Genomic DNA, 15581 nt, shown 5'->3' with positions numbered 1-15581 from the left:
GTGCGCGCCTCTACATCCACTAGTATATATGTATGTACACGTTCGCGACCAGAATGACAACACTATGTACGCTTCGACCAGGTGGGTCCCGACGGTCAGGCACTTCCTTGCGTGCGAAGATGTAGCTAGTGGGTCCCAGCAGTCAGGGGGGCGAATCATTTTTTTGCCCGGATGCACTTCCTTGCGTGCGAAGATGTAGCTGGTGGGTCCCAGCAGTCAGGGGGAAACTTTTTTTGCGAAATACGGTGGCCTTTCCAGTAGGTCCCCGCTGTCAGGTGGAGGAATAATTATTTTGCACGTATTAAGGAGGCACTTCCTTGCTGCGGCCATGGACACAGCTGTCAGCCTCTCCACGTATAGTCCACGTCTAATGGAAGCCGTTCCCTGACCACGTTGACCACGCCGCGCCGAGAGCACCAGGGCGGTGGAGGATGGCGAGGCCTAGGAAGGGGACGACGCGGAACCGGGGAAGACGCGGCAGTGGATGCCCACGCGTAGAGGAGTACGCGGGTTCACTGGTTCGCTGCATTGTGAGGCTGTCGTCGCCGCAGAATAACAGGGGGTGTGGGTGAGTAGAGGGATGTCCTGGCCAGCGGTGGGAGTAGTAGGGGGCGGTGAGGCCTCCACCGCATCGCAACCGGCCACGGGAGGCAGGAGCACGAGGCACGACCGGCGCTGGTTTGGGCGGCTGGAGCAAGAAGACCAGAGGTTGAAGAAGCACTACGGCCGTTGGATGGATATCGTACGGTCACTGGAGCTAGGATCGTGCATATTGACTAAGTTGACAAAGTCCTCCGTCCCCGTCAACTTAGTAGGCCCACAAGTCATCCTGCCACTATACTGGGTCCCGGCTAACAGGGGGAGTATTCATTTTTTTGTGCGTAATAAGGAGACACTTCCTTGCGTGCGAAGATATAGTTGGTGGGTCTGAGCTGTCAGCGGCGATAACATTTTTTTCACGAAATATAGAGGCCCTTTCAATGGGTCCCTGATGTCAGGTGGAAGAGTCATTATTTTGCGCGTAATAAGGAGGCATTTCCTTGCGTGCGGCCGTGAACCCAGTTGTCGGCCTCTCCATGTATAGTCCACTTCAGATGCATGTCGGTCGTTGACCACGTTGACCAGGCCGTGTTGAGAGCACCAGGGCGGTGGACGACGATGAGGCCTAGGAAGGAAATGACACGGAGGCAGGGAAGACTCGACAGTTGTTTCCCACGCAGAGGGGAGTACGACTGTACGAGGGTTTTCTGGTTCGTCTGCCGTCGCCGGAGAATAACAGCAGGAGTGGGTGAGTAGAGGAATGGCTAGGCCAGCGATGGGAGTATGGTGGGGCGGTGAGGCCTGCGCGGCAGCACAGCCAGCCGCGGGGAGGAGGGAGCAGGTAGTCCCGCCGGCGCTTGTTTGAGCGGCTGGAGCAGGAAGAGCAGAGATTGAAGAAGCACGACAGTCGTTGCATGGACATACAACAGTCACTGCTTGTACGTCAACCTTTTTTTAGGAAAGCCTCAAATCTGTGGAAAACAGCATACAGCCCATTTGCCATTCTTTCTAATAATTTACAGCCCATTTGCTAATTCTTAAGGTATTTTAGCCCAAATTCTTCTTGTTAGCATTACAGCCCATATTGTGGCCATGGTTAAAAAATTATACGAAATTTTGCATATTTCGGTGTGGTCTGAACTGTTTTTAATCCCGAAATTTCGACTCGCATTCAAACTGATTTTAAAAATAAATGTATATCAGTATAAAATCCAACAAATTCTCCACGCATAAAAATTAATGTAATTTAAAATCTCGAAATGAAAAAAAGATATTTGAAACTAATTGCCGGTTTGATGTGATTTAAAAATGTACAACCCATTTCTCATTACTGATGGGCCATTTTCTCGGCCAGCTGAATGAAAGCTCTCCTCGTCTTGAAAGATTTGCAGCCCAACAGGCCTGACAAAGCGACTTACTTGGCAAATCACAAAAAACTGGGCTGTGGCCGTGGACCCAGCTGTCAGCCTCTCCATGTACAGTACTCTTCCGATGGAATGTCGTTGACCATATTGACCACGCCGTGTCGAGAGCACCAAGGCGGTGGACGACGGCGAGGCCTAGGAAGGGGACGACGCGGAGCCGGGGAAGACGCGGTAGTGGATGCCCATACGGAGAGGAGTACGAGGGTTCACTGGTTCGGCTGCGGTGTGAGGTTGCCGTCGCCGCATGGCCTGGCTAGCGGTGGGAGTAGTAGGGGGGGATGAGGCCTCAACGGCAGCATAGCCAGCCACTGGAGGCAGGAGCAGGCGGTCTCCCCGGAGCTGGTTTGGGCGGCTGGTGCAAGAAGAGCAGCGATTGAAGAAGTAGCAGGACCGTTCGATTCAAATCCAACGGTTACTGCTGCTAGAATCATTTGTTGACTAAGTTGACAAGCCCTGCGTACGCGTCAACTTAGTAGGCCCACAGGTCAGCCTCCCAACCGGTGCGCCCCAGATGTCAGTGGGAGAAATCATTTTTTCGCGTAATAAGGAGGCAGTTGATTGCGTGCGGCCAGGCCAGCGGAGGGAGTAGGGTGGCCGGGGAAGCCTGCGCGGCATCACAGCGGGCCACAAGAGGAGGGAGCAGGCCCGCCGACGCTAGTTTAGGCGTCTGGAGCAGGAAGATCAGAGATTAAAGAAGCACGTCGGCCGTTGGATGGACATCCAACAGTCACTGCTGCTAGAATCGTGTGTTCACTGACAAAGCCTTGCGTAAACAAGTCAGCCTCGACATGTGTGGCGTGTACAACCCATTTGTTATTATTTTTATAATTTTTACTCATTTTCTAATTCATATGGAATTTATTGCAGCCCGTTTTCCATTTTTAGAATTGCTGGCCATTTTCTGATCAGTACCAGCGTCAAAATATTAACTAAATATGTGGGAAATTTTGAAAATTCGCAAATTTTTGCTCGGGAACAAAATATTCTTAATCCAAAAATTGATAGCCATACTAAAACAAATTTAAAAATAAATAAGTACTATGTCATGTTAAATCCAATGAAATATGTGTAAGATATCAGTGAAGAACAAAAACAAAAGAAGAAACTAATATCCCATTTGCTATAATTTTTTTGAATTTTCAACCCCTTTTGATATTACTTTTAACAGACATTGACCATACTCTTTGGCCAGGACGGAATGCATCCCTCCTCGTCTTGAAAGATTTGCAGCCCGGTAATTTGGAGAAAACAAATAGGCCTAGCTTGGGTATTCTTCAAAAAGAAATACTGGGCTACCTATTTTCCCAAAGAACTGGTGCATGAGCAATTAGCTTTATTTATTAACTTACTTATTTATGTTTATATGACCTTGAGCATGTACCTGGGCCGGATTCATGTGAGAGCCTCCCTTCCAGTTAATTATGGGCTTCTTTATTGGGCCTTCATCAGTGGGCTGCATGTTATCAACAAGTGGAAAATGTGTTCCATACGAAAAATAGTATGAGCTACGTACGGTATGAGGTACTAAAGGATCGAACCATGCAACGACTTCCAAAACATTATGCTTGTCGTTCTAACAACACATTTATTCAACCAACAGACGAAATATACTACTCATTGTACATTCAAAACAGCAGCAGCAGCAACCAGGGCTGGGGGTGCAACAGAAGCAGTAAGCAGGCCAGAATAGTGAAGACGCAGCTCTCTCTTCCAAACCAAACATCAGCCATCATTACAAAAGGGCTACCAAATAAGAACAAGTGTATGCATCAAACTAAATAAAGATCCTACTACACCAAGTGTACACATCTAACTAACTGGTCAGTTAGACGTTACTAGGGGGCGATGAGGCCTCAACGGCAGCATAGCCGGCCACTGGAGGTAGGAGCAGGCGGTCTCCCTGGCGCTGGTTTGGGCGGCTGGTGCAAGAAGACCAGTGATTGAAGAAGCAGCAGGACCATTCAATTCAAATCCAACGGTTACTGCTGCTAGAATCGTTTGTTGACTAAGTTGACAAGCCCTACGTACGCGTCAACATAGTAGGCCCACAGGTCAGCCTCCCAACCAGTGCGCCCCAGATGTCAGTGGGAGAAATCCTTTTTTTCGCTTAATAAGGAGGCAGTTGATTGTGTGCGGCCAGGCCAGCGGAGGGAGTAGGGTGGGCCGGGGAAGCCTGCGCGGCATCACAGCGGGCCACAAGAGGAGGGAGCAGGCCTGCCGGCGCTAGTTTAGGCGACTGGAGCAGGAAGATCAGAGATTAAAGAAGCACGTCGGCCGTTGGATGGACATCCAACAGTCACTGCTGCTAAAATCGTGTGTTCACTAACAAAGCCTTGCGTAAACAAGTCAGCCTCAAAATCTGTGGCATGTACAGCCCATTTGCTATTATTTTTATAATGTTTACTCATTTTATAATTCATATGGAATTTATTGTAGTCTGTTTTCCATTTTTAGAATTGCTGGCCATTTTCTAGTCAGTACCAGGGTCAAAAAATTAACTAAATATGTGGGAAATTTTGAAAATTCGCAATTTTTTGCTGGGAACGAAATATTCTTAATCCAAAAATTAATAGCCATACTAAAACAAATTTAAAAATAAATTAGTACTATGTCATGTTAAACCCTATGAAATACGTGTAAGGTATCAGTAAAGAACAAAAACAAAAAAAGAAACTAATATCCCATTTGCTATAATTTTTTGGAATTTTCAACCCCTTTTGATATTACTTTTAACAGACATTGACCATACTCTTTGGCCAGGACAGAATGCATCCCTCCTCGTCTTGAAAGATTTGCAGCCCAGTAATTCGGAGAAAACAAATAGGCCTAGCTTGGGTATTCTTCAAAAAGAAATACTAGGCTACCTATTTTCCCAAAGAACTGGTGCATGAGCATTTAGCTTTATTTATTTATTTACTTATTTATGTTTAGGGGACCATGAGCATGTACCTGGGCCGGATTCATGTGAGAGCCTCCCTTCCAGTTAATTATGGGCTTCTCTATTGGGCCTTCATCAGTGGGCTGCATGTTATCAACAAGTGGAAAATGTGTTCTGTATGAAAAATAGTATGAGCTACGTACACTATGGGGCACTAAAGGATCGAACCATGCAACGACTTCCAAAACATTGTGTTTGTCATTCTAAAAACACATTTATTCAACCAACAAACGAAATATACTACTGATTGTACATTGAAAACAGTAGCAACAACAACCAGGGCTGGGGGTGCAACAGAAGCAGTAAGCAGGCCAAAAGAGTGAAGACGCAGTTCTCTCTTCCAAACCAAACATCAGCCATCATTACAAAAGGGCTACCAAATAAGAACAAGTGTATGTATCAAACTAAATAAAGATCCTACTACACCAAGTGTACGCATCTAACTAACTGGCTCAGTTAGACGTTACTATTTATTAAGCTGTGGAGATTGGCTGACGGCTTAAACCAGATGGGTGCCTGACGGGGGAAACTCCAGCCAGCCGGTCAAAGTCTGATACTTGCGACCCTCTCTCCTACTTTGGGCTGCAGAGCGTGGCGGCACATATCAAGGTATGGTGCATGGAGAGACGCATGGTACGCTGTGTACACACAGTTTTGCCTGATGAACAAAACCGCGCTACCATCTTAATCCTTGCCGTCGGTTATCTCCTAGTTAATTGGATAATTCAGTCCGACAAACAGAGAGCGTGTACCAAGGCTACTTACCAGCCTCTAGTCAAAAATTCCTGAAGGCCCAGAGAAGCTGGGAGCCTGCTCAAAGACCTTGCAGTGACTGTGATTGTATTCTGCGAAACAACACGTCCGGTACGTGCGAACAATCATCAATTTTTCGCCGTCGTCTGATCGAGCCAGGAACCACCTGCAACTGCCATGCCACTTTTCTTTGAAAGGTTCTAGGATTAGGAAGGGTAGGGACACCAGGCGGCCTACAACATCATATCAAGTTGTAGTCAAATAAAAAAGGGCTCTTGATTTAGTCAATCTTAAGAACAGCATGTTATGAGCATGAATATTTTTTCAGTAAATGTTGACGGTAATATAAGTAAGCCATCATGATATCATAGGAAAGTAACATACTGCTGTAACAGCCGTTTGTAGCGATGACTACAGCAGGCCAGCAATACGTCCAGCCATAGAAGGAGTCGACAGCGTAAATGAAGCCCTTGTGTTCAATGGCATCAGAGAACCATGGAGGATGTATGATCCTGCGATGGACGTGCAGATTTATCCACTTACAGCAGTGACCTGTCAGATAGGCGAGACCGCGGTTGAAGAATACAATTAGCCTGAAGTCTTTATAATTCGCAGATCTTGTGGGCACTTGGCAGATTACAACCTTGAGCAAATCAAACTTGGTATCATGCTGGCTACTGTAAGATTCTGAGTATTCTGGGCCGTGGTGCCAAAGCAGTGCAATGTTAATCAAAGGAAGGGGGGTCAATCCCTGGGTGTAGACCTCCACGAGCATCCAGCTGCCGCGACCGTCGACGAGCACCATCCAAGACGTGTTCATGCCGACCCAATACATACCGTTATTGTAGTTGAGGCTGACAGGGATCGGATCACAGTCAAGGGGGTTGATGCTCGCCACCCTACGATCGTTATGCTGCGTGACACGCCGTTTCTGAAGATCAGGCGGCATCAGCAAGCAAGGAGCTGGCTTAAAAAGCTCCGGCCTGAGGGCTTTGAGTAAACACTACATCCCCGACGAGCACGCGGCGAGCGGCATGGTACTGAGATTGTCCACACAAGGACGAGCAGGAATTAAGTTTGGGGATGCTTGATACGTCTCCAATGTATCTATAATTTTTTATTGTTCCATGCTATTATGTTACCCATTTTGGATGTTTATGGGCTTTACTTTACACATTTATATCATTTTTGGGACTAACCTACTAACCGGAGGCCCAATCCGTATTGTTGTTTTTTTTGCCTATTTCAGTGTTTCGAAGAAAAGGAATATCAGACGGAGTCCAAACGAAATGAAACCTTCGGGAGCGTGATTTTTGGAACGAACGTGATCCAGAGGACATGGAGTGCAAGTCAAGAAGCAGCCGAGGCAGCCACGAGGGTGAAGGGCGCGCCCCCCTATCTCGTGCGCCCCTCGGGCGGCCACCGACCTACTTCTTCCTCCTATATATACCCACGTACCCCGGAAACATCCAGGGAGCGAACAAAAAACTATTTCCACCGCCGTAACCTTCTGTATCCGCGAGATCCCATCTTGGAGCCTTCGTCGGTGCTCCCCTGGAGAGGGAATCGACCACGGAGGGCTTCTACATGAACACCATAGCTCCTCTGATGAGTTGTGAGTAGTTTACCACAGACCTTCGGATCCATAGTTATTAGCTAGATGGCTTCTTCTCTCTTTTTGGATCTCAATACCATGTTCTCCTCGATCTTCTTGGAGATCTATTCGATGTAACTCTTTTTGCGGTGTGTTTGTCGAGATCCGATGAATTGTGGGTTTATGATCAAGTTTATCTATGAGAAATATTTGAATCTCCTCTGAATTCTTTTATGTATGATTGAGTTATCTTTGCAAGTCTCTTTGAATTATCAGTTTGGTTTGGCCTACTAGATTGATCTTTCTTGCAATGGGAGAAGTGCTTAGCTTTGGGTTCAATCTTGCGGTGTCCTTTCCCAGTGACAGCAGGGGCAACAAGGCACGTATTGTATTGTTGCCATCAAGGATAAAAAGATGGGTTTTATATCATATTGCACGAGTTTATCCCTCTACACCATGTCATCTTTCTTAATGTGTTACTCTGTTCTTATGAACTTAATACTCTAGATGCATGATAGATAGCGGTCGATGTGTGGAGTAATAGTAGTAGATGCAGGCAGGAGTCGGTCTTCTTGTCGCGGACGTGCTGCCTAGATAATCTCATAATTATTCGCTTTTCTATCAATTGCTCGACAGTAATTTGTTCACCCACCGTAATACTTATGCTATCTTGAGAGAAGCCACTAGTGAAACCAATGGCCCCGGGGTCTATCTTTTATCATATAAGCTTTCAATCTACTTTTATTTGCATCTTTACTTTTCCAATATATATTATAAAATACCGAAAATATATTTATCTTATCATACTATCTCTATCAGATATCACTTTCGCAAGTGGCCATGAAGGGATTGACAACCCCTTTATGGCGTTGGTTGCGAGTTCTTTGTTTGTTTGTGTAGGTGCATGGGACTTTTGAGGAGCCTCCTACTGGATTGATACCTTGGTTCTCAAAAACTGAGGGAAATACTTACGCTACTATTGTTGCATCACCCTTTCCTCTTCAAGGAAAACCAACACAAGCTCAAGATGTAGCATCCTGACGTGAGTTCCTCGATCGATCACGTTGGTGATTGAGAGGCCTGCATGCGCAGACACGATGGATGAGCGAAGGAAGAAGATTGAGGAAAGGTAATTCTTGTGATGATTGATAGCGATGCTGCCCCAGGGTAGCAGGCAGCACAAAGTCATTTTTACCGGAGCCGGGATCTACCGGTGGCCTTTCCACCAATGATGTACGGACATGTGTAAAGTTTTGGGACCATGTGCATGTATATATGAAAGTATTTGGTGAAGATCGCCTCTTGTATATCTAATTTTAGTCAAATCAATGTCAGGATAGTGTAGTACTTTTTACAGAGGTGGTACGCATGCGTGCATGCAGTATCTCTCTCCAACATATCCATGCATTTTCTCTTTGTTTAAAATTTTAGATGACCTATATCTTCAATGGTAATGATCTATCACTGAAATTTTTTATATATTCAAATTCCTGAACACATGATCTTTAGAACAAGACCGATCTTGAATATATTTGAACTAGTTTAATTTTTGCTATTTCAATCATATCAAAATTTCAATTTCACTCATTTCAAATTTACTTATTCAAAATAATTGTAATCGGTATTGAAATAATTGAAACCTTTTTCTGAAGAAAAACAATCATGCATATGAAACATATTTCAACGTGAACTTGTTATTTCAGAGATGCGACACTAGTGAAATATTTTTTTTTGAAATGAGTGAAATCAGGTTTCTGAAGTAAGTGAAATACTTTTTTTAATTCAGTTAAACAAATGTTTTGAAATAAGTGAAATTCTATTTTTATAAATGAGCAAAATCTGTTTTATGAAGCAAGTGAAATTGTTTTCTGAATTGATAACCTTTTGAATTGTGTGAAATAGGTTTTCTGAAAAAAATGAAATCAATTCTTTGCATCAACTTAGTGAAATATGTTTCCACAACTAAGTAATATTACTTTCTTCATATGAGTGAAATACGTTTCTTCATATGAGTAAAATTGGTTTTTCTAACATAAAGAAATGAGTCTTTTTAATGAGCGAAATCCTTTTTTATGAAGCGAGTGAAATTGTTTTTTCAATTGACAACCTTTTGAATTGTGTGAAATAGGTTTTTTGAAATAATTGAAAATCAGTGCATCGAGTATCAAATGAGCGAAATTAGCTTTTGGAAATTATTAAAACATGTTTTTCTTTCAATTGAAACGAGTTCAAACGACTGAAATCAGTTATATCAAATGAGTGAAATCGGTTGTTTGATGAAATGAGTGGAATCAGTTTTTAAAATATGTGAAATAAATTTTGAATGTGCCTCAATCCATCTTTTGAAAATGTGTGAAATTAATTTTGAATGAGCCTAAATCCATCTTTTGAAAATGAGTGAAATAAATTCTGAATGAGCCTAAATCCATCTTTTAAAATGTGTGACATAAAACCATTTCACAGCGAAACAATTTTGTGTTTTATGAAAGTCATTTCAAAGATAACTGAAATATAGAAAATTAAAAGTAGTTTCAATATATCGAAGATTGATCTTGTTTTGAAGATCTTGTCATCACGATTCCAAATATATAAAAAGTTTCAAAAATGGACATTTCGTTTAACAGATATTAATCATTCAAAATATGAGGATGAAATTAAATACATGTCAATTGTATGGAGAGAGAGGACGCATGCAGCCGTGTATGTGATGAGAGAATGCACCTATGCACTGTTCTCTGCACCCCTACCCCTCTGCTATGTAAAAGCTGACATTGTTTGACACAAGTACTAGTATAGCACTGTTTAATCTGCTGTATTTGTATATGAAAAGAAAGTGTATAAAATCTGCATGAATCTTAACGAAAGTGGCAAACGGTGGATTGCACATCGGTACATCCCAACACCGGTAAAGAAAACTGATACGCAAGACATTGCAAAATTTTTTGGAGTGGGTGTTTGGAATATACAAAGAATTTGGAGGAAAGCAATGTTGCAAATTCAACAAGGTCAAGAAGTAGATGTTGCCGATCAGAGAAAAGGAAATAGTGGAAGAAAGACTAAGGACATTAACCTAGAAAAAATCCTAACAATCCCATTAAACAAGAGGTCTACTAATAGATCACTAGCCTGGCAACTTGGATGTAGCCCTACCACACTTCATAGAAAATTCATGCTGAATTTGATTAGGAGGCATACAAACTGTGTGAAGCCGGCTTTAAAGGAAAAAAATAAGATGGATAGGATGAAATTTTGTTTGTCGATGCTTGATGAGGCAACAACAGCAACTGCGAGGCCTAAGTTCAAGACTATGCATAATGTTGTCCATATTGACGAGAAGTGGTTTAACATGACAAAGAAGAATAGAACATATTATCTGCTGGATGGGGAGGAAGAGCCTACGAGGCCTATACACGACAACTGTATTGGCAAGGTGATGTTCTTAACGGCCGTTGCTAGGCCAAGGTGGGACAGTGAAGGAAACGTGACCTTCTCTGGGAAAATCGGTATCTGGCCATTCGTGAAAGAAGTTCCTGCTCAGAGGAGAAGCGACAACAGGCCCAAAGGTACAATAGAGACAAAGTCAATAAAGGTCGACAGAAAAGTGATGAGGGAGTTCCTGATAGAGAAGGTGTTGCCAGCGATACAAGCGGTTTGGCCGGAAAGTGATGCTGGACAGACCATCTACATTCAGCAGGATAATGCTAAGCCCCATATCTTGCCAGATGACCAGGAATTTCTAGCAGCTGTCGCAAAAACTGGACTTGACATTAGATTAGTACAACAGGCTGCCAACAGTCCTGATTTGAATGTTCTTGACCTTGGGTTTTTCAACTCGCTGCAATCCCTGACAGATTGTTTGAGTCCTAAAACACTACAAGACCTTATTGCAGGTGTTTTGGAGGAATTTGAAGGCTATGAGGTTTACAAGCTCAACAGAATTTTCCTAACTCTACAAATGTGCATGGTTGAGATCATGAACCATGCAGGGGGAAATGGGTATAAAATACCACATGTTAACAAGGAAAGGCTTGAGGGTCATGGGCAGCTACCTCCAAGAGTAACATGCCCTAAAGAGGTTTACACAAATGCTTTATACAACTTAGAGCTAATGGAGAGGGTTCAGTGATGATGCTTGTGATGCTTGTGATGAGGCTGTGATGCTAGTGATGATGCTTGTGATGCTTGCGATGAGGCTGTGATGCTAGTGATCATGCTTGCGATGAGGCTGTGATGCTAGTGATGATGCTTGTGATGCTTGCAATGAGGTTGTGATGCTAGTGATGATGCTTGCGATGAGGCTGTGATGCTAGTGATGATGCTTGCGATGAGGCTGTGATGCTAGTGATGATGCTTGCGATGAGGCTGTGATGCTAGTGATGATGCTTGTGATATTTGTAATAATCCATATTTGAGTATGTTGGAGTATGTTGTTTATGTGGACTATGTTGGAGTATGTCTAACTCCACTTGTATGTGTAACTCCATTTAAATTTTACTCCACGTATTTTTACTCCATATATTTTTACTCCATGTACTCCATATATTTTTACTCCATACTCCATTTGTATGTGTATATTTCTACTACTCCATTTGTATGATCACTCTCTGATACTCCATAATCCATAATATTCCATTTGTATGATCATTTGATTTTTGAGTAGGAGAGTAGTAAGAGAGGAGAGGAGTGAATTTAGAGAAGAGAAGAGAAGAGTATTTAGAGAAGAGAAGTGTAGTACTCCAGTAAAGAAGAGAATTTAGAGAAGAGATGAGGAGTATGTGTAATAATCCATAATTACACATAATTTAGAGAAGATAAGAGAAGAGAGAAAAAAGATGGAGGGCACAAGACAAACTACTGAAAAGAGAACAGAAAGAGAAAGAGAAGAGAAGAGAAGAGAAGAGAAGAGAAGAGAAGAGAGCGAGAGTAGAGAAGAGAAGAGAATTCTTTGCACTCCAAGAACTACTCCTACTCCTAACAGAAAAAATTAAGTTAATTAACAGGAGTAGTTTTAAGGTGCAGAGTAGTTCTAAGAAGTGAAGAACACTAAAATTACTGAAGCCTTGCTAAACAGCAAATCCTATACTCCAGCACATAAAAGTTCATAGAGAGCAACCAATTGGCTTTCTTCCAATTAGCTTGATACTCCACAGATTAGGTTGCAGCAAAAATGCACTACAGAGCAAACAATTACTCCAAACAAGCACTATTGATCAGCATCCTACTCCTGAAAACAAGCACTACTTGCACTTACAAATTCGGTGTGAATTACTGTACAGTAACACTGATCATGGGAGTACAAAAAGTTTCAGTTAATTTAAATTAACTGAAAAGGTGTAATTTATTTTCAATTACTGGACAGTGCTATTGAGAGTTTATTTACTGTCATTATTTAAGTTGCTAGACAAACTATATGTGCATCCAAAAGAATTCGGCTATGAGTATCCGCTTACTAAGATTCGGTGCATCCTTTTCCTGAAGTTCAGCCAATATGTTTATTGATGGTTGAGCATCCAAAAAAGTTGATATTCCAGCAGAAAAGGATGCTCATTGCACAAAGAGTTCTTTTCCTGAATGCTCGCCTGCAGCAGCAACATTGCACAAAGAGGCGAATTCAGTCAAGTGCAGAGATGAGTCAGAGGCAAATTCAGTCAACATTTGCACAAAGAACTGTTGTCTCATGTAACTACAGAGGCCAGGGCGTCCTCGTCGCCCACCAGGACCAGCCTGTACCTTTATTTGCACGGGAGTGGTTGTCGTCCGCCTCGATGAAGCCGCAGCCCAGCGCCTCGAGTAGTGAACTGCCAAGAGTAATTCAGTTAACAAGCAAGAGTAGTGTTAACAAGCAAGAGTAGTGCTACAACAAGGATTTAGTTAATTTTTACTCCTACACTAAATCTGGAATACTCCTACACTAAAGTACTCCTAATTAACTGAAGATCTTAAGCCTTTTAAACTACAGCAGCAGCAGTATACAGATAATCATAACTCTAAATCACAGTTAAATAATGTATGTGTATTTTGTTCTCCATTTTGTGAGGCTTGATCATTTTTACTCCATATACTCCATTTAAATGAAAGAGAACAGAAGAGAAGAGAAAGAGAAGAAGAGACAAGAAGAGAAAGTGGAGTACAGAGAGCAGAATTCAAAATATGTCGCTTCTTCACCTTCAGCTAGCTAGCTTACCCAAACAAAATTCAGAATCACTTCGAGCAGAGCCAAAAGCCCATATGTGTTCATCAAATCACTGTACAGACACGAGGAAAAAGGTGCAGAAACACTGAACCACAGAGCCAGCAAACAAAAATAACAGGGCATACAGGCAAAACCAAAAAATCCAGATGATAACTGAAACATCACCAAGATTTGCAGCCTTGGAAACATCACCAAGATCGCCCGTGAAACAAGACGACGAAAACAGGACAGTAACCTGAAGATAATCACAAAGGCGGCTACTATTGCATCTTTCCTGTTTGTGTTTTACCTCCATGTGGAGGCAGTCGTGATCAATCAGACCATTTCATCTTCGTCCTGGATGGACAGACCAATCGATTAACTGAAACCCCGGCGGATGAGCAACTACCTAGACCCAATTTCAGTGCAGCTCATGCTTCTGATTTCTTATTTCTTTGGGGATTACTCCACCATTGCATGGCACTTCTGAATTCTTAACTCGAAATCGGAAGAAGTGGCGGCACCAACGAATCACTAGTCAATCGAAGTATTAACAGAATAACAGAGCAGGGAAGAGGAAGGGGGTGGGTGGGGGCCGGACCCGTGAAGATGACGAGGTCGGGGTCCTCGGCGCGGATGACGCGGTAGAGGAAGGCGGTGATGTTGAGGTCGGAGCAGCCGGCGACCTGCTCGGGCATCACGTCCTCGCACGCGGTGCTCCGCCCGTCCGCGTAGTGCATGTCCGCCACCTGCAGCACCTTGAACGTGCGGCCCTCCCGCCGGAACGCAGCCCGCCGCCGCCAACCCTGAGGAAGCGGCGGATGACGCCAGCGGTCGGGCCCTTCTCCTCTGCAGCGAGTCGGAGATCCCCGCCACCCTGAGGAAGGTGGAGCATCCGCGCTTCAGATCCAGCCGCCGTCTCGCCGAGCTCCCCCTCCCGCACCACGATCTCCACCTTGGCCTCCTCCTCCCGCTGCTCCAGCACGGATCGAGTACCGCCGCCCACGGATCGAGCACCGCCACCACGAATCGAGCACCCCAACTGGTAAAAATGTCACCTTTCACCGACGAGAGGGAGGCGGGCTGCTAGGGTTATGGGTGGTGAGGTGCAAGACTGCGGTGAGGAAGACACCGACGAGAGGGAGAGGGTGGCGACTGGTCGGCGAGCGACTGGCCGACGAGAGGGCGAGCGGTCGGGGTCGGAGACAGCGAGAGCTGTCGGGGAGAGAGAGCGAGTGGTCAGGGAGAGAGTGAGAGCTGCAAGCGGCCGGGGAGAGAGCGAGCGGGAGGGCAAAATGGGAAAGTGAAGAAAATCGCAACATGACGATCGGTACACTAGTTTTCCCCAACGACAACTATTTCGGAACAGAGGGAGTATTAATTATAGGCGGGGGCGTAACCTACTTGCCGTTGAATCTGAGTGGATGGCTGAGATCAATTATAAGGGCCGATCGATCCGTGGGATGTGGTAGTTGACCAATCAACAAGCAATCAACTCCTGCCCACGCCCAACTCCCATCTAGGGTTTCCTTGCCTCTCGCCGGCGCCGCCGGTCCGCCTTATCTTCTATGGTCCTCGGATCATGGAGGCACGGTGGATCCCGGCCCTTGCCGGCGGGAGGGCTCCGTTTTTAGATGTTTTTCTGAGTTTTGTTAGGGTTTGTGCCATGCTCAAGAAGATGAGGCGGTGGCGGCTTCTTGAAGATGGAATAAGGTCCTCCCCGCCTAGCCCCCGTCCCGGTGATGTTTCAAGCATCGTCGGAAGGCGTGTGGAGGTTTGTCTCCGGCGGATCTCATGGGATCCGGTCGGCGTTTGTCTTCGGTGGATCCGACTGAATCCGGTCTTCGCTCGTCTACGTCTGTGTGTCTGCAGGTTGGATCCTTCCGGTCTATGCTTCTCTTCATCGGCGGCGGCGGCTGTTCTGGTGCGCTGGTCCCATGGGGCCTTAGCACGACGACTTCCCGACTGTCTACTACAACAATGTTTGCCCGGCTCCGACGAGGGAGGGGCGATGACGGCGGCGCGCCTTCGGCTCGCTCCAGAGATTGTAGTCGTCGCTAGGTGGTCTACAGACCTGGATGTAATTTTTACTTCTAGTGTTTTTTGTACTACCTTGACAGTTGATGAATAGATCGGAAGTTTTCGCGCAAAAAAAAAACT

The 15581-nt window shown here is 44.6% G+C and overlaps 1 protein-coding gene across 3 annotated transcripts; it reads right to left on the bottom strand.

Moving 5' to 3' along the window:
* Nucleotides 1-8139: 8139 nt before the first annotated feature.
* LOC123159981 (probable inactive purple acid phosphatase 29) lies at nucleotides 8140-14686 on the bottom strand. Of its 3 annotated transcripts, XM_044577787.1 has the most exons (4): nucleotides 14023-14686; nucleotides 12980-13047; nucleotides 12700-12828; nucleotides 8140-8329 (listed from the first exon to the last, which is right to left on the bottom strand). In XM_044577787.1, exons 1-3 carry the CDS (start codon nucleotides 14159-14161, stop codon nucleotides 12742-12744), a joined length of 294 nt encoding a protein of 97 aa, XP_044433722.1. In that variant the 5' UTR covers nucleotides 14162-14686; the 3' UTR covers nucleotides 8140-8329; nucleotides 12700-12741. The 3 variants fall into 3 exon arrangements, with proteins under 3 accessions (XP_044433722.1, XP_044433723.1, XP_044433721.1); XM_044577788.1 differs by lacking the exon at nucleotides 12700-12828 and having other exon boundaries at nucleotides 8173-8329; nucleotides 14023-14680; XM_044577786.1 differs by lacking the exon at nucleotides 8140-8329 and having other exon boundaries at nucleotides 12497-12828; nucleotides 14023-14683.
* Nucleotides 14687-15581: the final 895 nt, after the last annotated feature.

This window comes from Triticum aestivum, chromosome 7B (genome assembly GCF_018294505.1).
Source record: "Triticum aestivum cultivar Chinese Spring chromosome 7B, IWGSC CS RefSeq v2.1, whole genome shotgun sequence".
Lineage (NCBI taxonomy): Eukaryota > Viridiplantae > Streptophyta > Magnoliopsida > Poales > Poaceae > Triticum > Triticum aestivum.
The sequence above is the reverse complement of the archived record's forward strand: the minus strand, read 5'-3'. Positions and strand labels throughout refer to the sequence as shown.